We start from the raw sequence: 27,256 nt of genomic DNA on the forward strand, positions 1-27,256 counted from the left end.
TCAATGTTTTTGACCATGCTTTGCGCAAAAGCCAACTTTTCGGGGTAACTAATGGCTCGGAACAAGCGTACCGTACGCCCACGTGAGAAATTGTGACGTCAGGCAAAAGCTGAGCCTTATCAGGGGTGATAAGGGCCGAAACTTTTTTCGCTGGTTTTGACCATTCATTGCGGAGAAACCAAACTCTCAGGAAAACCTTTAGCTCCGAACGAACGTACAGCACGACCATGTGACAAGGCATGACGTCAGGCAAAAGTGGAGCCTTATCAGGGGTGATAATGGCCTAAAGTTTTTTCACTGTTTTTGACCATGCTTTGCGCAAAAGCCAACTTTTCGGAGTAACTAATGGCTCGGAATAAGCGTACCGTACGCCCACGTGAGAAAATGTGGCGTCAGACAAAAGCTGAGCCTTATCAGGGGTGAAAAGGGCCTATGCTTTTTTTACTGGCTTTTACCATATATTGCGGGGAAGCTAGCACATCAGGGAAGCCTTTACCTCATGTTCATTCCATAGTAAACATCATTGCCCCCATGAGCTTAAGCAATGGGGTACGGTCGGACGGCTGCTTGATCAAACGAACTGGGCGCATTGTCACAAACTTTCGCTACGATCAAAACGTTGGGGAATGGTCTATCGTTCTGCAGTGATGATGTGTAGAAGCTCAAGCACCTAACGCAATCAACGACTAAAATTGCGTGTCCATCCGTGCTTATGTCACCTATAATGGATACAAACAATAAAGAACTATGTAACTTACTGTTGCTTATTAAAAAATAAACTCTCATTCAGCGTTGGGAGTCGAACCTAGCCCCAACAGTCTGAAGGCAAGCATCTTATGCGTTAAGCTATGCAGCGGCACCTACAGAGTGCGAAGACCAGTAAGCCAGGTAACTGCACCGTACGGATGATAGGAATGGTAAATATTTTATTAATAAAAATCATAGTACTTCGTGCAGCGTCTTGTGTTACTGTACGGGCGACGTGAGTGGCCCGGGCGGGATGCACCGTGGTTTCTGCAACTGTTTTTAATTGCAATAGACGTGCTATAGCTTATCCGTGCTGCACCTTTACTTAATTAATGGAAAGAAACCGATGCAGAGGGAGAAAGTCTATGGCCCATTCACAGCATGGAAAAGGCCGTACACTGAAGCTGTCCATGCGTGATGATCCCCTTGTGGCATTCCTTGCAGTGACCCTTGGTGCCCTCAGTAGTACCATGAACTCTTTCTTACCGTGTTGTCTCGGCTTCGTGGACTTACTTTTCGAAGCCTCCGCTTGCAGTCAGCCTCCGCTTCACGCAACACTACGTCTTTGGCATGGTGACATCCATACTGTGTATCGTGAAGTTATGTGAACACACCGCTATATATCGAAATGAAGGAATTGAAAGCTTTATTAATGAGTTCTCCGGCGAGTGCGGCGGAAGGAAGTGGTCGCCTCTTCACGGGAATCCAAAGGCGTTTCTCGACACCTGGTCTCCCGTAACGAGCACCAGCTGGTTTTTCAGGGCGGGGCTTCAAAGCAAGATCTTCCGTTGCTCTGTAAGGGGCGGGACAGGGTGGGGGAGCAAATAGGAGTGGTGTGAGAGAGTAACGGTGGCGGGTGATTTTGGTTGAAGTTACATACTCCTATCATGTGCTCAAGTTTTCCTGATTCTTGGCACACGGGCCATTCCTGCCAGTTCTGGCTCGGTTTTAAAGTATTCTGTAGTGCAGGATGTATCTGTTTCGATCTCTCTATTACTCCCTCGGAAACTAGGATCTGAAGTGCGCGCGCCTACACCCGATCGGTCACAGCGAGTTCGCCTGCACTGCTGGATCAACCAGTGCACTTGCTTGGAATATTTGGCGTGCGCCGACTACTACGGCACAGGCTGGCTTCCCGTGTGCGTTACGACACTTCAGCGTATGCACGGCGTGCGCGCTTCAGTGTGCGCCCTGTGTCTCCATATGTGACCACGATGCGACGCCAAATCCACACGCCACCCACGCGGACGCGTTGGAAAGCGTACGTGTGGTTAGGGCTTGATTCCACTAAAGGCTATATAAAAAAAGGTTCACCTGTTTCTCCCATGCAATGGAAGAGATTAACTGCACATGTGCTAGACTGTACCTTGCTAACAGTGACACTTGAAAGTAGCGTAAAAAATTGCAGTGCAAATACTTATACTTTACAAAGTAGTGAGCTGCCAGAGTACAGCACTTATGAACAACAAAGTAAACCACTATTTCATTTATTTTTGTTTACATTCAACTCCATGCAGACGGAACTTCATTTTCCGGTTTCCTTGAGGGCGGCGTCACCGACTTTATTAAGGGGAGAGGGGGTTTCAGCTACATTAAATATTTTCTCAGGTCTACACTAATATTCTTTTCATGTTATGTTACGTAAAGGAACAATTATGGTTAACTGGTTACAGGGGCGACGAAATGATATTTTTCTTTGGCGAAATCATTCGTTCAGGGGGGGGGGGGGTAGACAGGTAGTTCGGGAACTTCTGTGTTTTGAGCATCTTTTTTGGGGGGGTTGGGGAAGGTAAGGGGAGGCATGTAGTAATAGAAGAGGGCAGCTACCCCTCCGATGGCGGCGCCGCTGATTGGCAACATCCAGTACGTATTAGAGGCAAAGTTTACCTTTGCAAGGGCTTTTCCAGGGCATATGACAGTAACTTCGAAATATTCTTGGGCATTTCAGCCCACGAAACATTACTTACAGCACCTTAACTGCTTCTCAACCAATGTACACTTCATTAACGTTGTATTCTTACGAACTTCAGATTCTTACGAATATCAGCTTACGAACTTCAGCTTTGTTGTCAAACGCAAGATGGCCAGTTCATTAGTTTCAGCAGGTATCAAAATTTGGCGGGCCACGTTTGATGTCATGCAGCTGAGTATTTATGTACGCCAAGTCTAAAAACAGACTTTTGTTTTGCTTTACAAGCAACCAGACCTCAACATGGCTGGCACGTCCAAAATGGCGAGATCGCATATACACGTTAAGTTGTAAGCTCGCCTACCAAACATGTACAATCATTACTTTTAACAACAGTGGGAGAAACTGACATTTCCACAAAGGGGGTACATAGGACAAAAAATATTGTGCTTAAACCGACATTTTATTCAGCAGTCTTGTCAAAGTCTCTGCCTCCCCACTTCTCCATGAAGGTAATATCATTTGTGGAAACTCCAACATGTAGTGTTGAAAATTCGTCTTTTGAAGCCTTCATCTTCTGCCTTGTTTGTATTTCCGTCTTGTGAGCATCTTGCACATGTCATTTCAATGCCTAGAAAACTATTTTATGAAGGAGTTGCAGAGACGCGCTGTGTGCGCCATCAGGCTTGAGTTAAGGCAGCAGAGAAGCACTCGACTGGCCGAACACCGGCGAACGCTAAGTAAGAAAACGTAACACACAATCTACATTTCATTCTTATGTATTGCAGTAACCGCAAAATTTAGTACAAAGAATGTAAACAAACACAACAGCTCAAATTCCTGGACAAAGAATTTGTTGAGAAACCTACAGATGTAGTCAGGTCTCATGAGGAAGCTAGATGGGAACTCACTTTGCTAGGCAAAGACTGCATGTGGTGGTACTATGAATTAGAATGAACATATTGCATACTGCTACATGCTCTCAATTGAACAAGCCACATGTAATTAACCATATGCCTTAGCTAAAGGAAGGAAAAAGCTCAAATTATGGCCCGGCCCCACATACCCTACAGTCACATTGGGCTCTTTTTTGGCATATTGATGCTCTTACATGTTTACCAGCACGGCGAAGCAAGACTAAAGCATGCAAAGCGCACTGCCGAGTAGGTAAGTTAATACCAGCAGAAACAGATTGAAGGATGTAACAGATAGCTGGGTGAAGCTCCTGGACCATAACCAGGTGACCAAGAGTTAGCAACGGGCCATATACGAATGCTAAGGATGCTTTCTAACCAGGATTGCAGAAGGAAACACATTCCAATTAAATAAAGTCTATCACCAACGCGTGGAGATGCTGTAGCTGAATCTCTTCACTGGACAAACGAGAAGTGACCGAGCGCGTCCGCACAATACCCTCAAGACCGAAGCAAAGGAGCACCGAGTTCAGTAGCGAATGGGCGACATTGAAGAGCGTAAGATGCGCAACGAACACGTGCAAACAGATGATCGCACGATGAGAGCTTTCCTGTAACATGAACTGATTAGATTGATTCAGCCAAGTTGCCCAGCTTTCTATGCCGTTCAAAACAAAAGCGCATCAATATGCCAATACATCGCACAATGCTAAATGATGCCTCTATCATGGCTAAGAAAAACATGCAAATAGGTTGGCCGCTTTCACTGCAGGCGTATGTGATGGTGAAATACGAGGATTGCAAAGCGATGCAGCAATTGTTACGCTTGTAGAACTGAACAATATTGGTTCAACAATATAACAGTCCCTAAAACACTAGATTCTCTATATGGCAGCTGAACAGCGTACCATTTAGAGGTGCGTAATGATCTTCAAGCTTTGAGATTATCCTTGGAAGAGCACTGTAGGATAACACTGACGTACACCGACGCGAGGAAGTTTCGCAGCATTTAACGGGCCCCGGGGTGGATCCAGAGATCGCTGACATCTCCCGCAGCAGCAAGGTGAGATACAGTGTCGCCCACTCTTCATCCGCCATTGGTCACAGCGCAGTGATGAGCAGAAACACAGAAGGGAGTCCCTCGACGAAGTAAAGGCAGGCGGGCAGGCCACATCGAGATTGGTTGTGCTACATGACGCATTCCCCAGAATGGCAAGCAAGGGGCAGGAACCAGAAGACGACTCGTTGTGGACGAATGGACGGCATGGCCACAGGTTTCCACAGATAATCCACTAGATGATAGTGAAGGTCGAGAAGCTGTAAGGACGCCAAGAATACTTGTTTACGCGTTGTGCACATACACAATGTGCGCATGGTAACGCAAGATCATGGGGAGCACAATATTTGAGACAATGTCGAGTTTCTGCATGGCTATGTCTTACCAGATGCCCAGGAATGAATGAAAGAAGGGCTTTGTTGTCCAAGTAGTAGAGCATCAGACGTAATATGCGGAACTTGGGGGGGGGGGGGGGGTGCGGATACCTCAGGCAGAAAGGGACATTTTGAGTATTTTGATTCGCATCTTTTTTTCTTATTGAAATAGAAACTAAAAGGACCTCTTTCCACTTGATTGTTACACATAAATATAAAGACTGCCATGTCTTCTGTGCTTCCCTTGGGCTAATTGTTCAATTTATTTGGTTGCCTCTAACAAACAAATCAGCTTATGAAAACATTCCCCTTTTGTTCTTTCAAAGCGCAAAGCACGCCATATAGTGCTATCAGTCCAGTTGAGACACGACGTTTTATTAGAAATCAGCCATCTCGAGTCAAAGACACGGGCCATCCCCAACTAAAAATGTCCCACACCTCACCTTGCCCACACGTGGCACAGGCTAACACTTCTGGGGATCACATGCACAGATACCCAAGTCGATGGTGACACTCATCCAAGTTTGATTGCTACAGCGTTGGACGTGTACTTTGAAGGTTGTGGGGTCAGATCCGAAAAATAAGATGAGTGCTTCTCCGTCCACTTTTATTCCTTTTAATTTAAACTATTACCCTGCGTTAGGGCAAATAATGTCACCTGTGTTTTCTTTGGTTTAGCTGTCTGTTCATTTGGTAAGGTACACATAAAACAAGTTCACAGCGGACACTACAGAAAGCAAAATAACTTTATCAACAATTACTATTCTCAGCTTTTGGAAACTCTCAACTTGCGCAATTTAGCAGTTTGAATTCACTTACGCGTCAGAGTCAAAGCATGTCTCCAGGGGTACCAGTGTGCTCAACTTGGACGACAGAGTTCAGTGGTTAAATTGCCAGTTAAATGTATTTTGCATGAGACGCTGCACCCATGAAACGCTAAGTTCAATGGTAGTTGCGAGCGCATGCAGTCTTTGGAATCTAATCTACAGAAAATAAAACATGCATTAGCATGTGACTTAATCACATGTACACAGCAGTATGATTGGTGGAGCAGCGCGAGGTACTAAACTATTTACTGCAAGTGTATTAAAATTGTCCGTAATATAGGGAGACATATCTGTTAATGAATTGATTCGATGTGATCAATATATAATGAAATTCTTCAAACTAGTCTGCTGGGAATAGATGAGCCATTGTCAAAGCGATTACCACGTTGCAAGGGTTCCCCAAAAGTGATGTGCCATGAATGCCACGAGGTGTCGCACACCGACATGTTAAACAGCGGGAGCGTTGTTGAATATGGCCTACCCGTCAAAGATTCATCAGGAAATACGTGATCCCGGCATGTTTCTTCCTGAAGCTCTAGTCTGAAAGATCCGTTTCTATGTTCTCTACATTTCGTGGGCTGCCACTCTGCGGTCAGTTAGGGCAGCCGGCTCAAGGAGCCTTTTTTTGCTAAGGAATTGCACTGGCAACAGTGTACCCTTGCCAAAGAAGCCATTTAAGAATTTATACGGATGAGTGCCGATATGAACAAGAAATCTTTCACCAGACTCACTCGCATTATCTCAAAGGCATACCGTGTAGCTGCACATGAGCCAGCGGGCACAGATTCTGGAAGCACGTGGACATCCTTCTCCGGACACACGCACATGCTTTAGAAATTTATTACCAGTGTGAAAGCGGCACGGAGAATGGTTCGAAATACGGCCGAAGATTGAATATGCCTCTTCTGTATGGGATCCACATTCTGCCAATCTTGTCTCTACACTTGAAGCTATCCAAAATCGGGCCGCTCGTTTCATTCTCTGATTATTCCCGGTCATCCAGTGTCACTAACATGAAACAAGTAGTACAACTACCTGATCTTGCAACCCGTCGTATGATATCCCGCCTATGTGTTTTCCACAAAATATTTTACACCAATCAGACCTTAAAACAATCCCTTTTTTCAGTTTCATCATACGTGTCATCCCGCATTGATCACCCGTTAAAAGTTGGTGTGCCAAACTCCCGAACAAACCTCTACCTGAACTCGTTTGTCCCAACGACCAGTGTGCAGCGGAATCACCTTCCAGCCTCCATCGTCTCCATCAGCGACGCTGCGCACTTCAGGTCCACTGTCAGCAATCACTTTTTGTAATCACCCCGCTGTTGTCTTTTCCCTTGACTGTTTAATATTGTACCCCTCCTCTCTGTAACGCCTTACGGCATTGAGAGTAAATAAATGAAATGAAATGAAATAGTAGGCGCAATGAAGACCACAAACTAAAATGCAGACACGAATAGGGAGGAGCCCTGCGCGTGTCTGTTCGTCCGTCGTCTTTGCGTGTACTATTTAGAACCATTCTCGGTGCCACTTTCACACTGGTAATAAATTTCGAAAGCATGTGCGTGTGTCCGGAGAAAGATGTCCATGTGCTTCCATATATCAGCCCGCTGGATCACGTATATCTACATGGTAGGCCTTTGAGATAATGCGAGTGAGTCTGGTGAAAGATTCCTCTATCATATCGGCACTTATCAAAATTCTGATATGGTTTCGTTGGTCAAGGGTACACTGGTTCCAATCCTTTCTTTTTCTTGGAAAAAGTCACCTAGAACGGCTCCAAATAGCAGGCGCAAGGTCAACGAACGAAAAGAGAAAGACACACCAGGCGCCTCTCTCTCTCCGCGTGTGTCTCCCATTTAGTCCGTCTTCTTCGCGCCTACTATTTCGAACCATCCTTGATGCCACTTCAACACCATGAAGGTAGAACGTATACTCATATGCGTGCACAGGGTTCCATTTTGAGGGTGGTGGAAAGTTTCGAAGGTTTGTTGTGGCGCCCCCTCACCCATTAGGTCAATGCATGGAGGTAGACTGCCGCTCCCCCTCCTCATAGATGGCCAGGGAGGCAACCACCCCTTTGCCACGCACCCCTCGGTGTGCATGCCTATGAACCCACCCATACCACAGTGCTGCACAGTCTTAAGTATTCGCAATGTATTATCGCAAACACTACGCCAGGGAAGATAAGAGCATGTGGCGGAAAGCCTCGAACTTCACATACTTTTATAGCGCTGTCAAAAATAGTGGAAATGGCGATGCTTTCTCGTGAATCGTCAACCACATGTTCATTTTTGGGGTGTGTGTGAAACGAGACGAGAACTTGATAGTGCACCGCCTACTCAGGCGTAGTAAAGTGCCACTTTTTAAAGTTTATTTTCTTGCATCCCAATTTTTTGTGTCTTGTCTATGAATGCACGCCCGCGCACGAACGCAAAAGAATTTAAATGCGACATTTTTATAGAGCTAAAGATAGCACACTGCAATGTTTTGCTTATGCTAGCGAGTGGCCAACGATATAGAAACAGTTTTTTCATCTCTGCGAAAACGAGGTGGGTGTGCCAACATTTTGCAGAACCGCAGCACCTTCAGCGAGTTTCCGACAGCAGCCGCCCCGAATCCTTAAGCATCGGGTTTGGGGATTTCCACAAGCCCATGTGTTCCCACTTGTGCTGCTCACGATAACACTTCGCTTGACAGGTTTATAGCACAAACTCACAAGAGGTTTCCAAGCAGCCAGTGAAGTTGAACACGCATCTCCTGATGGCATGCGAACTTCCTCGACAGCACTCAAACACCAGCTCCGTGACTTGTATGGACCCACGCATGGCAGTCAACTCGAGTTCAGCATACGAGTGTGGCCACCAGGAACTGAAAGGCAGATAAGTACTCGTGAAAGCGGAAAACGGTCTATGCACACACAACACGCCCCAATCCTAATCACAAGGCCCATGGATGATATATGCACAATATTCTACAATGTCTGTATAATTGAAGGCCAGGCTTGAAGGTCGCAATCGGAGGCTAAGCTTGACTGTAGGAATGGAACGCAAACAGTCAAGTCACAGGAACTGCGATAACAGGGAGTGTTAAGGGTATACCCGATAGTTGAAGGATATAAAAAAAAAACACGCGTGTACATCCATTGTGGAATGGACACTACTCACTGGCGCTGCTTATACAACTCTAGGTGGTGGTGGTGTTGCAAAGGCGGGGTTGGCCTGGCCTAAAAGGCCGGCACTTGTTCAGCAAGTGTTTACTTCGATACAACACTATACAAGAACGCACTTAAGATAACCACTTTCATCCGCAAAAACCGCGTTTCGTACCAGAAGTAACCGGCACGAAACAGTGAATGGGAGCGCAACGGCATATGAAGGGGGACATCTTCCGTACGAGAACGCAAGAAAGATTATCAACAGCTAAAGAGTGTCCGCTAAAGATTTCCTTTGCCACACGGCTCATGTGGGGACAGTGGACAATGCGGGACTTAATATAGGTGGACCTTTGGGAAGAAAGGCACCGGAGAAGTATTAGCCACCGAACAACAAGCAGTGGCAGAACAATTTCTACCTACGTTGGCCTTTGCAGTCTGGCGTGTGCCTCCCTGGAACGTCCTGTTCACTACTCTTAGGGTAAAGCTATATTTTCTGTACGTGTTGTGCTGCTCGTCCTTTTGCTGCGGTCATGACTTGTCGCTAAACACGCGTATAACTTCATGCGTCTGAAGTTCGAATCTATAAGTGCCATCTCTCCAGCCAGTCCCCTTTCGGTTTCTTCACGAAAAACACCCTAAGTGGCAGTTGCGCCAGTTTGTCTACATGTGCCTTGCACAATTAAGCTTATAATTATACGGCACGGGAAAACTGGCTTGTGAAAACAGTAAAATGCACACCACCCTCGCCAAACCTAGTTTCTTTTACCAATTCTATTTAGCTTCTTGCCAGAACCCCAATCAAGGCAAGTATTCTTCATAACTGCCAGAAAAGCAGCTAGATCCTTGTCCATGGTCCCCGCTTAGCGTAAGTGGGCCCTGGCACAGCATAGTTTGTAGAACTGCAATGACACTCGCATCAATGCTTACTTCCATCATTTTCAGGAGTCACCCATAAAATAGTCACGATGGAATTACAAAGAACACTGTGTAGGGCAGAGAACTGCGGAAGAGATACTTTCGACCGCCTGGAGCCCCGTTAATGCACTCTGAAATCAAGGTTCAAAAAAAAAAAATATGTTAAGAGGCACTTTCGTGTACAAGGTTTACAGTTGTCAATAATTTTTACGCACACACTCTTGCAAAATTTCTGAAGTTAGCTTGAGCAGCTATATTTGCTTATATTTAGCGAGCGCATTATTCGTAGAATTCGTTATACTAAAGGTATGTCCCATTGACAATTGTGATATCCGTATATTAGTGGCACTGCTGTTTACCTGAATGACAATGTGCCCCCCCCCCCCCCACCCCGGTCAGAAGTGGAACCAATGCCCTCAAATTTAGTAGCGCAATGCAACACCTTAGCTTCTCAGTTACTGTGATTGGTACACGATACATTACGTACAGCACTCTCAGATTGGCAACAAAAGTGCGTCTTATACTTAGCCCTAAGTTTTTCCGTTTCGCAGTCGTCAGTGCGGGTAACAACGTAATTCGGACTAATGCATACATCAGAGCCAACACGATCTTAAAAAAAAACAGATTTGTCATGAACTGTGTGACGTGATTATTTCAAGCAATTGTGCACACTAGCCGTATAAAAAACTTCTCATTAGAATCCGTGAGTATTGTACAGACGCGACCACTATTAAAGGGAACACTAGCACGCAGAGCATGTCCATATTTCATTTTCCTGCATGAAAACAAGGGTTTAGATTTGCGTAAGGCTACTGGTGGTTGACAGCTCAAACTCTTTCCAATAAACTAGTGAAGCACACGTTCGATGTTTCCCCATTCCACTTGCAGTTAGGGGGCCAGCCACAAGAAAGGCGATTATACGAGTGTTTTAGCAGTGACCAGGTCCGTACATGCATTGCGCAGAGTGTACGACTTGTAATTACGAGAGGTACCATGCAGGAGGATACACAGTCGAACCCGAAAGGATGCCGAATCAACTTTCACCAGGAGTGAAAGTTGACAAGCTGAAACGACACAGGAAAAGCTCGTTACTTCCGTTAAAGAGTACTGGACACGTATGTCCAGTTTCTCTATTCTTACAGCGTCATTCAGAGCAAAGAACCAAGTAGCCCAAAAATCTGAAAGTGTAATATGGACTTACAGTGCTGCAGAGATCTGGATAAGGTCAGAGAATTTTACCAAGGTAGAAACCACGTGCGCCCGGGAGAGAAAAACAAGAAAGAGTTGAAACTGCGTTGGCACGCAAACTGAAAAGGCGCGGACTATAATAAAACCTTCCGTAAACAACTACAACATTGAGGACTGTTATTTCCCATCCTTGCAAGAGTCAGCCGAAGGCACAAAACTAAAAGCGAGGAATCGTCGACGACTGCCTTGTGCCTCTTACCCGTTGGCAGCAGCAGCAGCAGGGAGTGCTACATATTCAATTGTAATGGTAAGGAGAGGGGAATACAACTAGGTTTAATGAGATAATTCTTTGAGGATTTACACCCTAATAACAAACGTAGCGAACACGAAATGCCTTTGCGGAGGGATTGAGAAATTCCAACCTTTAACATGCTGTAAGAGATTGACTTGACCTCTAGATCTTGGAATAAGATTGATCATTAACAAATTGACGCAAACGAAAAGAAACATTACAGACGAGCACACAAGAAAATAAGAGTGAGATATAGAAACCATATCGGAATCATTGATAGAGGCACGCCTATGAGGTGCCAGGTGAAGTCGATTCAAACTCTGAAATGTTAACAGGCTGACTCCGGTGCCACGGTGCAATCAATACAACCACATTTCGCTCTAGGAAATAAGTTATCCCGAAATGGTGGTCGGGAGTGAGACAGTATTCCTGGCTAGTGTTCTCCAATAATGGTGTAGCGAAGACCCTCGACCCCTGCAAAGTCTCATTAGTGGGTTCACCTGCTGTTTTGTTTGATGCTGCTGTTGAAGCTCAGTAACGGTGATCCTTGTGGTGGTCCCCAACAAACTACTGGTGATGAAACTCCTCCAACATGGGCTCCAAGTTACTAGTCCTAGCAGCGGCAAAAGTTTTTAGAGCTGAAACATGAAAGTGGTCAGTGAAGGCTTAGAAAAATGAAAAACAATATCTTCACAACGCGCCATAAAGCGAGCCTAAATGTTTGGGGGGGGGGGGAGGGGGGCAAAAAATACTTAGCTACTGCGCAAGTCGACAAAAGCAGTAGCCAAGTACTAAAGGGATAATCGTGAAAGGGTGGGTGTGCAGACACTGAGACCGGGTAACACAAATGCCCTTCGTATTGCCTAGCCTTCTTGTGTTGGTGATAGCAGGCTCCCCATAAAGACTAAGTTCTTACCAATTTAAATTGTGAAAGATTCTTTAACACATAACTGGAGAGTACAACGCAAATGAACGCAGTAAAAGTATGGGCAATCAAATTCGCGACCAGCTATAGAGTCCGTCAGCACTACCAACTCAGTGTCTTGGTATAAAGCTGCCCCGCCGCGGTTGTCTAGTGGCTAAGGTACTCGGCTGCTGACCTGCAGGTCGTGGGTTCGAATCCCGGCTGCGGCGGCTGCATTTCCGATGGAGGCGGAAATGTTGTAGACCCATGTGCTCAGATTTGGGTGCACGTTAAAGAACCCCAGGTGGTCGAAATTTCCGGAGCCCTCCATTACGGCGTCTCTCAATCATATGATGGTTTTGGGATGTTAAACCCCACATACCAAACAAATCATTAGTATAAAGCTCTTTGGATGTAGTAACTATAACAGCATATATACCGGTGAACTCACTAAGGAGTCAACTCACTCCAACTTACTTAGATCGAGCCGTGAGTGTGAGTGAGTCCGGGTGTGTAATATTTTGGTGAGCGAGTCCGAGCGTGTTCAACTGAAGAGAGTTTTAGTGAGTGCGAGTGAGTCTGAAGCACTGGATGTGCTTCTTGAAATTGAGCGAGTTCCCCTTTCGTTCGCCCCCCCCCCCCCCGACCTATTTATGACTGTAAACTGTTCTCCAAAATTTTCACTAACAATAAACGATAGCGAACGAATTTCAAACTAGATAGCAAGGGTGTTGAAGATTGGGCGAGTTGGTTCGTCGTACTTGAACTGGTATAGCGCATTACGGGGAAGAAGCGCTCTGTCCTCTTGTGTCGGTCAGCTCGGCCGTTTCTTCCCCGTAATGCGCTATACCAGTTCAAGTAGATAGCAAGCTTGTCCCTAAAAAAGCTTGATACAACAGCATGTTGCAGTTGGTACTTCATTACCCAAAGTTAACCTACTGCTTTGTTCGTATATTTGTTAGCATTAGTGAACCAATTACCCATAGATACTTCAATGACCATTGGTTCTTACACAATGTTTCCCCTGCCGTAACAATTGTCTCCTAGCAAAACTGCAGGTTGAGCCTTTTGGGATTCATGTTTAACGGGCTCACAACGCAACACTAGACGAGGCTAAAAAGAAAGAAATCAACAATGCTGCGATGAACGTGCAGTGTTCATTTCTTTTGTTCTCACGTAGTGTTGCGCTGTAAGAAAGTTGAAGATCAAGTCTATTCTATCGCAAAAACACCGAGCAAAATTTTAAGTGAAACAGTACTTAAGTCAGACTAACGTGAACTAAATATGACATTGAGCATAAAAACGTTCATTGCTATATTTGGTGCCTCGTTATGGTGGTTAATTAGTGAACTGATTGAATTAAGCAAATCGGTGCTAAAAGGTCATAAGTAAGAGGGGCAGCAAGATGGAAGAAATAAAAAAAACAGGCCTGCAAAAATTGTACAAACTGAACGATATATGCGTATGCACAAGCATAATGCTTAAGTACCAATTATTCAAAAGTAAATTCACAAGATGTTGCTTGAATTGGTAACACGCATATTCTAAATTTTCCGGCTACTTTGGATTAAGTTCCCATTCAAGCCCCCCTTTCATGCCCAAGCCCTCCTCCAATGTAGGTTGGGGCGCTACATTGTCTTTCCTTGGCGTTTTTTTTTATTTACCGAGTTTTTATCTTTCGCTAGTGATTAAGGATATCAGCGGTGGCGAACTACAGCACCGCGCGTGACCCAGGTTGTGATCTCATAAGAGCTTTCGCTGAGAAATGTGAAGATCAGTACCTTCGAAGCATTTCAGCAGTATATGCCTGCTCGTGCAAAAGAACGTAACAGAGGATGGGCTGCTAAGCACATGGAAGGCTCTGTCAAGCCATCACCAGCATAGTACCATTGCCGCTAACTCTGGAAGTGTAAATAAATTCTTTGCAATATGCCATGTCTAACATATGGGGCAAAAAGCGAGAGAATAACGAGCAACTAGTTCCGTTATATGCCACAGAGAATGCGATACAACAGAACGACAGATGCATTCAAGCCAGAATGCGTGTGAATTTTAACGGGGACAATAGAAATCAAAGCAAACACTAAAGGTCGTGTTCACAAACCACTTTACTTAATGAATAGTCTTCGAGTTTCTGTATACTATTCTACTTTTGTTACAAGGACACTAAATGGTAACAAGGTGAAAGATAACCAGAAGATTGGTTAGTGAATACCGGCCTACATTGTTTTTTCAATTGCACTGATAACGAAACTGATAAGAAAACCGAAAGATAATGATAAGGTTGACTTGTGTATACGAGCTTAGCAGAAAGAATTAGACTTACGTAGGTGATGCCATCATGCGGAGCGATGACGATAAATTTTGAAGCAAGAAACTGCTTGCTGGCACAGGAAAGAGTGAACTTGAAGTCGCTCAGCGAGCCCTCAGTCTTGATGATGACATAAGCTGATGATACATTTAACAAGTAGGCTTAGCGCAGTATATTCGGAAGTTCCGAAACCTACTGCTGTCTGTAGGAAGAAAAATGTCCACTGTAAGCCGTTGTAATCAAAGGCCACCTCCACAGCACCTAACAACTTCGAAGTGGTTTGGCAGTTTGGAGGTGAAAATTACAAACAATACTGCGTTATGTAATATTTTAACGAAGCTTCACGCACAATTTGATTTCACGAGTTCCTTCAATAAGAGTGGCAATGAACCTTGGCATCTACGTTGTCGACAGTTTTGATGGCCAAAGTGAAAATGCTAGCGCTCATTGTAGCCTAGTGCAGCACTTCATATTCTCGCCGTTTCACCATCCTGCCTTCGTCCAATATTGTGTGCACCGCGTTCATTGCGTTGATCTCGACAGACTAATAATGCCGGCACTCGATGCGAGAACTTGGAGCTGTACTCCAACTTCAACATTTCATAGACCATGGAACGGAGATGAACAACGAGGAGACGCGTAGGCTACTGAAGTTAGAACTGGCTTTTTTTTAGTACGCACACTTCGCAGGAGAAAGGAAAAAACAACAACAACAGACGAGCTATTAAAAAAAGCAGTCAACGAAAACAGCAACCGATCATCGATATCGCATGTTTTGAGATAAAACTTTGCTTTCCTCGCTCGAAATATCAAGCAAAGTTACAAAGATGTACATTTTATAACGTTTCAAGATTTCTTGGGCTATGATTCCGCAACTGTCCTATTCTTGTTTTTTGCGAGCACACGTGTGCGATTGAAAAAAAAAAAAAAAAGACCGGCACCCTGAACCGTGACAATTCCTAAATACCTACCGATAACTTTACGTACATTGTACCCGTGTTCCAAAAGGCGGTTATTAGTGAACCTAATAATATTCGCTATACTTTTATTCGTATAATTGTCAGTCCTCATCAATAGTGTCCAACAAAGAGCGCGTTCTTAAATTTACCCTTCTTTCATTCATTCATAGCAGGGGTCTCCGTTCTGGCATTAATGTTTTCAGGTGGCACGCGAGGGACGATTGGTCAGGAGTCAGCCCATTATGATCACGTGCTACGTGACGCCAACAGGCAAATAATGAGTGTTCCCCCATTCACCTCAATGACAACAGGTGGTACTGACAAGCCCCCACGTTTAAATGCACATACCCTATAGGCGAGGGAGATAGCTGCCTGGTTTTTCAGATAATCGGACGAATTATCGAAGCTCGCAGGTTCGGTCCTTGTTAACGGCAAGTTTATCTTTCCGCCCACCTTTCTTCAGAACTAGATTACAATTACTTCTTATAACATGCGTTATACTTTCATCGGCAAAATTTGTGTCAACGCTCATTGGTATTCTGTCTAAAAAAGTTAACAAAGAATTAACGCAGATAATTTTTTTTTCTCAAAACATGCGGTACCGATGATTAGTTCCTGTTTCCTTGACTATAAGTTTATGTATCCCGTCTTCTCTTGTAGTACGCGTCTTCTCTTGTAATATTGCTGTGGCAAAAAAAAAAATAGAGAGTTTCAAGTTGAGAGCTCTCCATGTCAACTCTATTTTTGCCCTCGTTCCATGCACTGCGAAACGTTGAAATTATGCTACACCAATTAGGCCTAGGCTCGAGCCTTAGTGCACTATAAACCTATGGAAGACTTCCTGGACTGCACTATTTATTCGTGTAATAGCCTCTAGCCAGGAAAGAGCACCAACGCCATACTTGGCCGTGATTAGGCCAAGTGTATTTACCGAGAACAGAAGCAAGTTGCGCTAGACACAAGACAAAACTACAAACAGTCAGTGCCGTGTCTGTCGATCTATCAATGTCACTTCAATACTGTCTGTTCCCGCATGGATTAACAACAGCCCAGTTAGAAGCGCTCAGACATTTACCGAGTACCTAACGTTTTGAAAGAGCTAGGCTTCCTTAACGTGCGGTCTATATCAAAGCACATGAGTTAGCCCATAACAAAATAAGTTCACCTGTCATTGCTGCAATTATAACCGCAACACCCGCGCCTTAGCTCGTATCAGCGCAACGCCGCAGCTGCCAAGTCACTATATGGTGAGTGTTGAGTATACGGTCATAATCTGGCATGCGTATGGTAACCTTTCCAGAAAAATATGGCAGAGATTAAATCAGCTGGAAGCAGTATATAAGGAAGCAGTATATACATTTTTTTGTTGGTGTTCAAACCTACTCGTGGAAATATGAGAAAGTGCTTACTCGAGGAATTGCCACGAGGATGCCCACCAGGCGATCTTCTGCCGAAGTGACACATGATGTGTTGTGAAGACAGAGCTCCTGGGGAGAAGTCAATGAACTTATTAATCCCTCGAGTCTCAACGTACACACTCGGACGCAAGTGGTGTTTTGCCGGTTCATGGGTCTAGTGGCCACGAAAGATCATGATACAAAAAAAAAACATCGAGCGGAGCTCTTGCTGGTATGTATTAATGATGAAAGTCTACGGACACAAACACTGACATAAGAGGAGTCCAAACACCAACGCCGATTGCGTCGCTGCCTAACGAAAAACTTTTATTCACCTCCTTATTTCTTATTTGCTGCGTAAGAATGCAGCCAACCACAACAGTGAAGGCACGGCTTTATTCGATAGCTCCACAAGCGAGCCACATTCCAAGTACAGTTTCAAAAGTATGCCTTGTTTGCTCTAAATGCATACAACTGAAAACAAATCGCACATGAATCTTTACTATATCATTTATGTAAAAAGTAACGATGACGAGCTGCCCAGTAATTCAATATTTACTCATTAGGATTAATCACTATACCCCTATAAACAAAGCCAATGTTTTTCCTGGAATGTAATATCGAATGCCTTGGAAATTGTTAAACAATTTTGCCATTTCTAGGCTGTTCACAATTCGTCGAGGAATAGTGTTGAATAAAAACTCAAAAATAAAAAGAAAACTGTAAAGGCTCTTTTTTTTAGTCACAATAATAAAACTAACTCACATGAGATTTGAAAAGCATAGGGGATGTTATTTATAATAATTATGAAGTAAATCAGGAAAACGTAGATGAAAAGAACTTGCAGCTGGCAGGGATAGAGCCAGTGGCCTCTAAATAATGCGTCCGATGTTCTACCAAATGAGATAGAGCGGAAAGTATCATCTCGCCTATTTTATGGAATAGATATATACAAACCTGGGAGCATTAGTCAGCGCCGCCGCTGATAGCTACGACTCAGCTATGAAAAATTTACTGCCTGCTGGCATCATGAAGCACGCGTGATGTTTCCGCACTGGCAGCTGACCAACGATCCCTTCTATATTAGCATAACACATCCAGTCTGCCAAAACGAGACTCTTGCTATACGAACGGAAGTATAAATTCATGGGTTCGTTTTTCTGGGTTAGGCACAAGATGAATTAGAATGAATTAGAGTCGCACTAACAGCTGCACGTAGGAGCCGTAAATTTAGCGGAAGAGACATTTGAGACCAAGGTTCCGAGATTGCTGCTAGCGTATGTGCACAAAACAAGAACTTGTTATTCCAACATAAGATTGATTGATGTGTGGGGTTTAACGTCCCAAAACCACCATTTGATTATGAGAGACGCCGTAGTGGAGGGCTCCGGAAATTTTGACCACCTGGGGTTCTTTAACGTGCACCCAAATCTGAGTACACGGGCCTACAACATTTCCGCCTCCATCGGAAATGCAGCCGCCGCAGCCGGGAATCGAACCCGCGACCTGCGGGTCAGCAGCCGAGTACCTTAGCCACTAGACCACCGCGGCGGGGTGGTCTAGTGGCTAAGGTAGAGAAATACCCGTTGAATGCAGAGATTGCACAGGAATATACCGTTTACAGCATAATCGCCTACGGCAACCAGTATGTTACCTCGGCTGTGCACCTGCGTGAGTAAGCTGACTGAATGTTAAGGACTAATTTTTGAAGTATGGCAAGAGACCAGCACGAAGAAACAGGCAAATTAACGTATTTCAAAAAGTACCACGCGCTTCAGTGATAAACTAGCTTTCACGTGGCACATGCGGATGCAAGGCAACGAGCGGCACCCGGAAACCATAATGATCGCGCCCAACACGGCCGCGGCAACCGAAAGGGCCAAGTTTCCGACTACGAGCTTATCACCGCAACGAGCAAGACGCCAAGTCACTATACGGTGCATGGTGAGCACATCGACACTTTTGGACAGGATGCCCCGCCGTGGTGGTCTAGTGGCTAAGGTACACGGCTGCTGACCCGCAGGTTGCGAGATCGAATCCCGGCTGCGGCAGCTGCATTTCCGATGGAGGCGGAAATGTAGGCCCGTGTGCTCAGATTTGGGCGCACTTTAAAGAACCGCAGGGGGTCGAAATTTCCGGAGCCCTCCACTACGGCGTCTCTCATAATATGGTGGTTTTGGGACGCTAAACCCCACATATCAATCAATCATCAACCTTTGGACAAGATAACATTTCAGAGAACGACGGCTGCGATTAACAAGGCTTGAAGCAAGGCGGGCCTTCGCACACTGTTCCACTCGCGGAAATACAGTGTTCCACTCGCGGAAATACAGGAGTCATGCTTACTCGATGCAATGCCGGTAGCACGTCTACGTCAGTCGGTGATAATGCGGAATATACGCAGGAGTTGGACGGGGCGTTTTGGTACGTATACGTACTACGTCAGCGCTCCTGGAACGAAAGAAAAATTCGTTAGGAGATAAAAAGCATGCGTAAAAAAGAAATGCGCTCTGACGAACAATTCTTACGCGCGAAGCAACGGCTGGCCCATGTGCACTTATCTAACAGCAAAGTTCAAGCTGCAAAATAAAGAGGCCAAGGGGTCAGCATCTTCAAAGGAATCACGTAAACCGTGGAAAAAAATACCATATAGAATGAGCGAGTGAACTTTGAGCACCAGGAAGCTGCGTTGCAACCCGCGAAATCCACATTACGCCCCAGCAACAATACTGGCACGAAATGATGGCTGCAGGTGAGCCACGGGCACTCCAAGTCGAGTCCACTTCCTGTTAACACAGCCCTAACTAAGCTACTTGAGCTGAGACCTGCTCTGTGATTCATGGAGGTAGACCCGTGCTGGCACTGTTCAAAGAACCCGCTCGCTAAAGTTCCACACAACCTTCAAGTGATGTTCCAAGTGATGTTCGGTGAACAACGCCCCAACACCCCGCCGGCCTGTCATGATAGGGGGCTCACCAGTTTGATGCCGAAGACGAAGCTCACAGTGGTCCTCAAACATCAAGAGGCGTTGTTTGTGGTGTGCAGCTCTTATGACCGTAATTCCAGGTTCATCTTTCCAGGTAAAGTCCACAAATAAAGTCCGCACACACATGCACAAAAAAGGGGGGGTTTAAACGCGACTCTTACGCATTACGACTATCGCGCACGCCCCGCGCCTGAAGAGAGCCATTCTACATGGCGCCGACGAACTGCCGTGGCTGAATACGCAGATCGACGAGCAGCGAATGAAAAATGACATTCTTAACGGCGATTCTCTGATATTCACGCATGCGCTGTTGCAGCCACACCTTGTGGCGCCATTACGTCATAGGATCGTTCTTGGCCGTCTTATCGGCGGGATCGGCGCGCGGAGTATTGCGGAGGAAAAAAATCAAAAGAAAAATGTACAGAAAATTTGACTCCGTATCTGCATGTTACACAGCAAATGTCGTCGTAATACGATAGTCTTGCATCTCGAGAGAGTGAACAAAACGTTTATTTGATGTTCTGTGCAAGAAAATCGGTGAATGGTGTTCTAGAGGCGCTGCGTTAGAGTGCCTCGAGCATACAGCGGACGCGAACGAGCGCATCAAGTCACGTCATACGTGAGACATGAGCGCTATCTGGCAGTTGACTTGGAAAACGAAGCGCGTGGCGTGCGCGCCCGTCTCGGCGGGGATAAGGTGTAGAACGCAAGCCGACGGGTAGGTGCCACCACCGTGTCGTCTTAGCAAAGCGTTGGAAGCACTCGCATCTTCTTGCAAGCGTTGCATGGTAATGGCAGCGTGATAAACGTTACGGTCCTAAGAATTTCTCATGTATACCTTTTCTAGTAAAAGACGCACATACACAATATATATGTGACGTATGAAGCGATGGTTGGTAGAGCGCGAGAAGGAAGAAGTGAGAATGGAATAAACATGGGGTATGAGCCAGGCCACGTCTCCCATTCATCATAGCGTCACACGAGTCGACAGGATGAAGACCTGGCTCCCTCTCATCAGCCTCACATGATTCACGAAGCCACCGGCAATACGCCTCAACTGAATATTGAGCACAGAAGAGGTGATTTCAGGCGCCTGCAGTTACCAGCATCATGACAGAACCATCGACTGACCTTCTCATCCCCAAGTACACCGGAAGAGCGGATGATGGACCTGTACAGGACTGGTTCGACCTGTTCGAGCTCCACGTTGCCGCTGCATCATGGCTGGAACGGGAGATGGTTACGAACTTCAGCGAACACGTCACCGGTGTGGCATTTAAATTTTGCCTCAGCCACATATTCGAGAAGGACGAGTCTCGGCGAAAGATAAAAGAAGAAATGATGATCTGGTTTCAAGACTATAATGAAGATTCGATCAGAACACACACTCTCAGTGCAGTCGAACTCAGTCATCGTAGTCATAAGCAACCTTCACGCATTTGAGCACAGAACATGAATTTACAACTCCCGTCAGGAGAAGTTAGCCACATGCTCACGGAAAGACCACGCGGTCGTTTTCCCAACCTTTCACCTGGTAAATCGTCTGCGCAAATATCACCAATGCTTGACTCTTCGCTGCGTAAAAGAATTGAATCCACTATTGATGACCCAGATGCATTCAATACTTCGTGTCACATACGTACTTTGCAAACTGACTTGACATCACCTATCAATAACGTTGCTGGTAAACCTGATGAAGCACCTAATAAGATCGTCGCATTTACGCATGACGAGTTAGCAAATCCGCACGTAACCAGCCCTGACAACGAATGTCCACAGAAATCTCATTCGTTCAAAGTATTTAGCTCAGCAGTTCGACAAATACAGAAGCATTCACAATCAGTATCTTGTGAAGAAAAGTCTTCTGCAGAAGCGTCTAGTGTTCATCAATCACAATATCGAAGTAAAGCAGAAGGCTCAAACACATCTAACATTGTACGCTGCGAAGCACAAGAGCCCTTCGTAGTGTGGAGTGCAGAAAAAGTCTCAAAAAACACCTTTTTCTCGATTCTAGTGCACCACCTTCATTTTCTTTCGAGAATCACTACAACCCAACGACTACCAACTATTTACTGGTCACATCAACTATCAAAGAAAAGCAGTCTCGTGTTACTAAAGGAGTACCACCTCGTCAGATTCCGCAACATCAGCAGTATCATCAACAACTAAAAAACTCCGAAAGCTACGGCAGTTACATCAAGCACAACGACGAACTAAAATGAGATCACAAGCATATTTGCAGCTTAAGGATGGTCGTCAAGAACGACACCAACTAAATGAAAGACCAAGTCAACATCTTAGCCATATTCGTAGAAGAAAACATCAAGAAAGCCTTCTGTAGCAGATATCAAGACATCATGTACAATGCTACTGACGGAGATACCACCACAAAAAACCACGAAACAGACTGCACGCTACCATTTGCAAAATGCAGGAACACAGACATCATATCATCAACTTCGGTTCTCGCAAACGCAAGCTGGAAGCAATGCTTCTGTCTCAGCCACGACATAATACAGCGCCCATGAGTGAGTGAGTGAAACAACTTTATTCGGTCCACAATAGACGCGAGTAAACTCAGCGTCACCTGGCTAGGCCCACTCGGGGACCATCAGGTTAAACCTGACGGCCCTCGCGCGGGCCCTCTGGACGGCCAGGATTTGAGAGGTCTGGTCCTGGGCCTTAATGAGTCGCTTCATTTCCTCTTGGGTGAAAGGGGGACCGGCAGAGGCGCAGCCCCACAGTACATGCTCGAAGTCCGCATAACCACCACACAGGGGGCAGTCCGGGCTTGGAAACCGTTCAGGGTACATTGTGTGCAGTGCCGCAGGGCTCGGGTAAGTGTTTGTTTGTAGCAGTCGGAGAGTAACAGCTTGGGCCCTGCATAGCGTGGAGTGTGGTAGAGGCAGCAGTCTTCTTGACAGATAGTGGTGCTTGCATATCTCGTTGTACGAGCAGGGAGGCTCAGGTCGCCCAGGAGATGACGCGTTACCCGGCACACGGTCAGTCAAACCTCGTGCAGCCGAGTGCGCCTCCTCGTTGGGATTGAGCGAGGCACCCTCAATGGTTCCAAGGTGCGCAGGAAACCAGACCAATGAGTGATTTTTGAGGTCTTTGACTTTTTGAATAATCTGTAGGACCTGGGGAGCCACCATGCCCATCTGGAAGGCCTTGATAGCGGCCTTGGAGTCTGAATAAATTGTGTCATGTACACCGTCCGTCAATGCAAGAGCAATGGCAACCTGCTCTGCAACGCTGGAACTAGAAGTGCGGATGGTAGTGCAGCTGATGACTCTGCAATCACAGTCGACGACCACTGAGGAGAAGGCTTCTTCTTGAATGTACGAAGCAGCATCGACGAAGCAGGCTCGATCCTTGTCCAAGCGGGCACTGGCGAGCAGAGATTTAACCCTGGCTCGTCTTCGTGCTTCGTTGTAGGTTGGATGCATATTGCGCGGCATCCGCGCAATCTGGATCTTGGATCTTACGTCGTTGGGCAGCTTCACAGCGTCAGGACCGACAACCGTGGGGTTTCGTCCCAGCATGCCGAGTATGGCTCTACCCGCTGGGGTGCCAGACAGTCTGACAAACTGTGCAAACTCTTGGGCTTCGACAATTTCTTCGAACGTGTTGTGGATTCCCAACTTCAGGATGTCTTCCGTGTGCGTTCGAACAGGAATGCCAAGGGCCAGCTTGAAGACTCTTCTGATTAGGGCATTGATTTTGTTGCGCTCCTACACGAGCCAGTTGTGCATAGCCGCCGAATAAGCGAGGTGGCATAGCACGAATGCGTGGATAATCCAGATCAGATTGTCCTCCCTGATTCCGCGGTGCCTGTTAGCGATTCTTCGAATCAGTCCGAGGGCGCTTTCGGTCTTGGAACAAATGCGTTTGACGGCGGCTCCATTGGCTCCATTAGACTCGATAAACATTCCAAGGACCCTGATAGTGTCCACCCGCGGAACTGGGGAGCCGTTACCGGTAAATAACGTAATGTGGCTTTCCATTGCTGGCTTCCAGGACCGGTGAGAACCGCCTCTGGGCCTCTTCTTATACAGTAAGAGCTCGGACTTAGCGGGCGAGCACCTTAGCCCGGTGGAGATGAGATAGCGCTCCGTCACATCGATGGCCTCTTGCAAAGCACTCTCGACCTGACCCTCACATCCGCTGAGGCACCAGATGGTGATACAGCGCCCATGACAAAAAAATTCGGCACCTATGACGTCCGACCTTCAAATGCTACAAGGACGTCCTACCTCGTTCGTTCTTCGCAGCTGCTGAAGCCGTGTCATGGCCCGTGCAGTTGTGCAGGACGTGGTTGTCTTCTCCAGAACGCCACAGTCAGCCTCGCCCACCAGAACCCCTGCGTTAATTGGACTGCTGCACTCTCCCCTGAAGTCTTTGAAAGTTTACGGAACTCCCCTGGAGCACAGAACCGATTGTGAATTTTGACATTTGTATCTTTTAAACTTCTCCTTGTTTACTTTTTTCATGTTCGTATTTCATGCCTTCTTTTGGGTGAAGGGAGAATTCTGTGACGTATGAAGCGATGGTTGGTAGAGGCCGAGAAGGAAGAAGTGAGAATGGAATAAACATGGCGTATAAACCAGGTCACGTCTCCCATTCATCATAACGTCCTATATACATGTAGTTATGGTGCCTCAGACATGCGCAATAATTGCTTTTTAATTGACAATCACACAAGTATGAACGCTGAATCTTGAGTAATATCGGTGGGCGCTGCGGATAAGGTTGGCCGTTCAGGGTAGCGTTTAGTTTCTTTATCGAAGGTCACCAAGAAAGACTCTCGTCTTTAAAATATCGCAGGATATGGCCCATGCGGTCGCCTATTCGCGAACACCCTGCGCTCTCAAAATTCAACCCAATAACTGGCATGGCTGGCAATCATGTCAAGAGCGTGAACAAATAATGAAGCTAGTAATACTTGTACTCATTGCTTTACCTTTTGTCGAGCCACCGTTTGTTCTTTTTTTGCGTTCAGTTTCGTTTACTCATATATATTACCACAGTTCAACTATCGCAGAAGACGCGTGCAAGAATTTGCGTTCGTAAAAGCCGCCACGCAAGTAACAAGAAAGCCGCGTCATGGAACGCCGTCGTGCACGCGCCACGACGCTACGCCACGGGACCGGCACGAGACTCAAGGGGCAGAGAAAGAGACCGACGAAGTTGGAGTCAGCGAGCAAGGGACATTTTTCGCTGACCACTTTTAGTTTTGAGTTTACGGGCACAGGTTCGCCCTAAATAAATAGTTTATATAGAACCAGGTGCTATATTTATTGGTAACATTCTGGTAGAGGTGCTGGGTATGATTCCAAGCCCACCACAGGGAAGAGAGAGAAGCCCATATTCCAGAAGATTGGAGCCAGCAGAATTAACACCTGTGCACCAATGCACGAGTCACCGACTACGTGGTGAGCAACCCGAGTTTGGCCCCCTAATTGACCCATCAAGACCTGTCGAGACCTCAAGCACAAGCGTCACTGCGATGACCACCTAGTAGATGCCGTCTCCTCACATCATCGTGGACTCACCACGTACACCAGAGGTATTCCACGGTGACACCTTTGAAGACGCCGAAGACTGGCTTGAAGCATTCGAGCACGTTGCACGTTTGAATGGTTGGGACGAAGCCCGGAAACTTCGTTACATTTACGTCGCCCTGCAAGATTCAGCACGTACGTGGTTTGAGAACCACGAAGCGCCCTTGCTGTCGTGGGACGACTTCCGAGGAGAGCTAATCGCAACCTATCCGAACACGGACCGCAAAGAGGAGGCAGAGGCTGCTCTTCAGATGAGGAACCAACGGAATAACGAGAGCGTAGCCATGTACTTAGAAGACATGTCGCGGCTCTTCCGCCGAGCCGACCAAAACATGGCTGAGGAGAAGAAGTTGCGGCACCTAATGCGCGGAGTAAAAGAAGAAATTTTCGCAGGCCTGGTGCGTAATCCACCGCGAACTGTGGCGGAGTTCCGGTCCGAGGCAATGACCATGGAAAGGACACTACAACAACGTGCGCGACTGTACAACAGACTTTGGCGTCTCTTCAGTCAGGGCGGAGTCAACAACCCTCCCCACCAACGTTGACGTCCTCCGGGAAATGGTGAGGGCTATCGTTAAGGAGGAGCTCCAGAAACTGCAACTCACCCAAAGTCATCCAGCGATGCCCTCAATCGCGGACGTTGTGCGTAAAAAAGTGCGGCCAGCAATTCTTCAACCACAGCCTCAGGTGCCCCACCACGCGCAACCGGAACCTCAGCCACAGCGGTCGTACGTGCAAGTTGTACGGCAAGACATCAGACGCCCGAACTTTGCACAAGCCCCCGTTATTCCACTGACATGCCGCCGACGTTTCCCTGCAGTACGCCACCGCCGATGCCAGAAGCGAGACCCCGAAAAAGTGATGTATGGCGCACTACAGACCGGCGGCCTCTCTGCTACCACTGTGGGGAGGCAGGTCATCTTTATCGGAGATGCCACTACCGTCGGGTCGGGCGACGTGGCTTTCCAGTGAATGCACCCTGCCCTCATAACGGTGAGCGACCTTACAAAATTGAAGAATTCTTATCTTCGCGCTATGCCTCCCCAAACATTCAGCGGCTGAATGACATCATCCTGCAACATCTCCTGCACCTGGTTCTTTATAACCTCTCGTTTTTTCGGCGAAACATTGTAAGGGTGTTGATACACTGGCCTGGTTGTTTGCTTTGTCATAATCCTGTGCTTCACGATCTGCATGCGACGTACTTTTGATGAGGTGGAAAAACATTCTGCGAATTCATCTATGAGGTCTTCCAGGATTTTCCTCTCGGCTGGCGATAGACTTCGGCTGATTGAAACTGATGTTCCAAGGTCATGCGTAGTTTCCGAAGTAGGTGGCTCTGACGCAATGACACATAAGTCGGTAACTTCAGTAAAGCTGTGTAGAAAAGCGATGGCAGTGTCTTTTGCGACATGCTGAATTTCATTTCCGAAATTAGTGAGCAGTACGTTGGCAAGCCCACCACGTAAGCGAATAATGCCTCGAGCTACACAAATACCTTTCTTTAGCAGCAGCTCGACATTGCCATCCGCTATTCCTTCAGAGTCGACGAATGCGTAATTCCTTATGCCAACCTGGACGCTGCATCGTGGTGGCATGGTTACGTCGCCGTCGATAACACGCAACGCAGAACTTCCCGTCACCTCGTCTATGGCCAGCTTTGTCGAAAAAGAAATACTAGAATTCTGCAGGTTTATTATGGCGCCGTTGTCTAGCGGGAAATCCTTTTCGATTATTACGTCTCTCGGGCATT

At 46.4% G+C, this 27,256-nt stretch overlaps 1 protein-coding gene across 7 annotated transcripts; it reads right to left on the minus strand.

Moving 5' to 3' along the window:
• Positions 1–3,098: 3,098 nt before the first annotated feature.
• On the minus strand, positions 3,099–24,029 carry LOC142814189 (uncharacterized). 7 transcript variants are annotated; one of them, XM_075892298.1, is made up of 7 exons: positions 19,930–24,029; positions 19,300–19,404; positions 16,966–17,043; positions 14,613–14,799; positions 11,883–12,020; positions 8,550–8,701; positions 3,099–4,887 (listed from the first exon to the last, which is right to left on the minus strand). In XM_075892298.1, exon 1 carries the CDS (start codon positions 23,482–23,484, stop codon positions 22,531–22,533), a length of 954 nt encoding a protein of 317 aa, XP_075748413.1. In that variant the 5' UTR covers positions 23,485–24,029; the 3' UTR covers positions 3,099–4,887; positions 8,550–8,701; positions 11,883–12,020; positions 14,613–14,799; positions 16,966–17,043; positions 19,300–19,404; positions 19,930–22,530. The 7 variants fall into 7 exon arrangements, with proteins under 7 accessions (XP_075748413.1, XP_075748415.1, XP_075748418.1 ...); XM_075892300.1 differs by having other exon boundaries at positions 19,482–24,029; XM_075892303.1 differs by lacking the exon at positions 19,300–19,404.
• Between the last annotated feature and the right edge of the window lie 3,227 nt (positions 24,030–27,256).

The sequence above is a fragment of the Rhipicephalus microplus genome, chromosome 4 (assembly GCF_043290135.1).
Source record: "Rhipicephalus microplus isolate Deutch F79 chromosome 4, USDA_Rmic, whole genome shotgun sequence".
NCBI classification, from domain to species: Eukaryota; Metazoa; Arthropoda; class Arachnida; order Ixodida; family Ixodidae; genus Rhipicephalus; species Rhipicephalus microplus.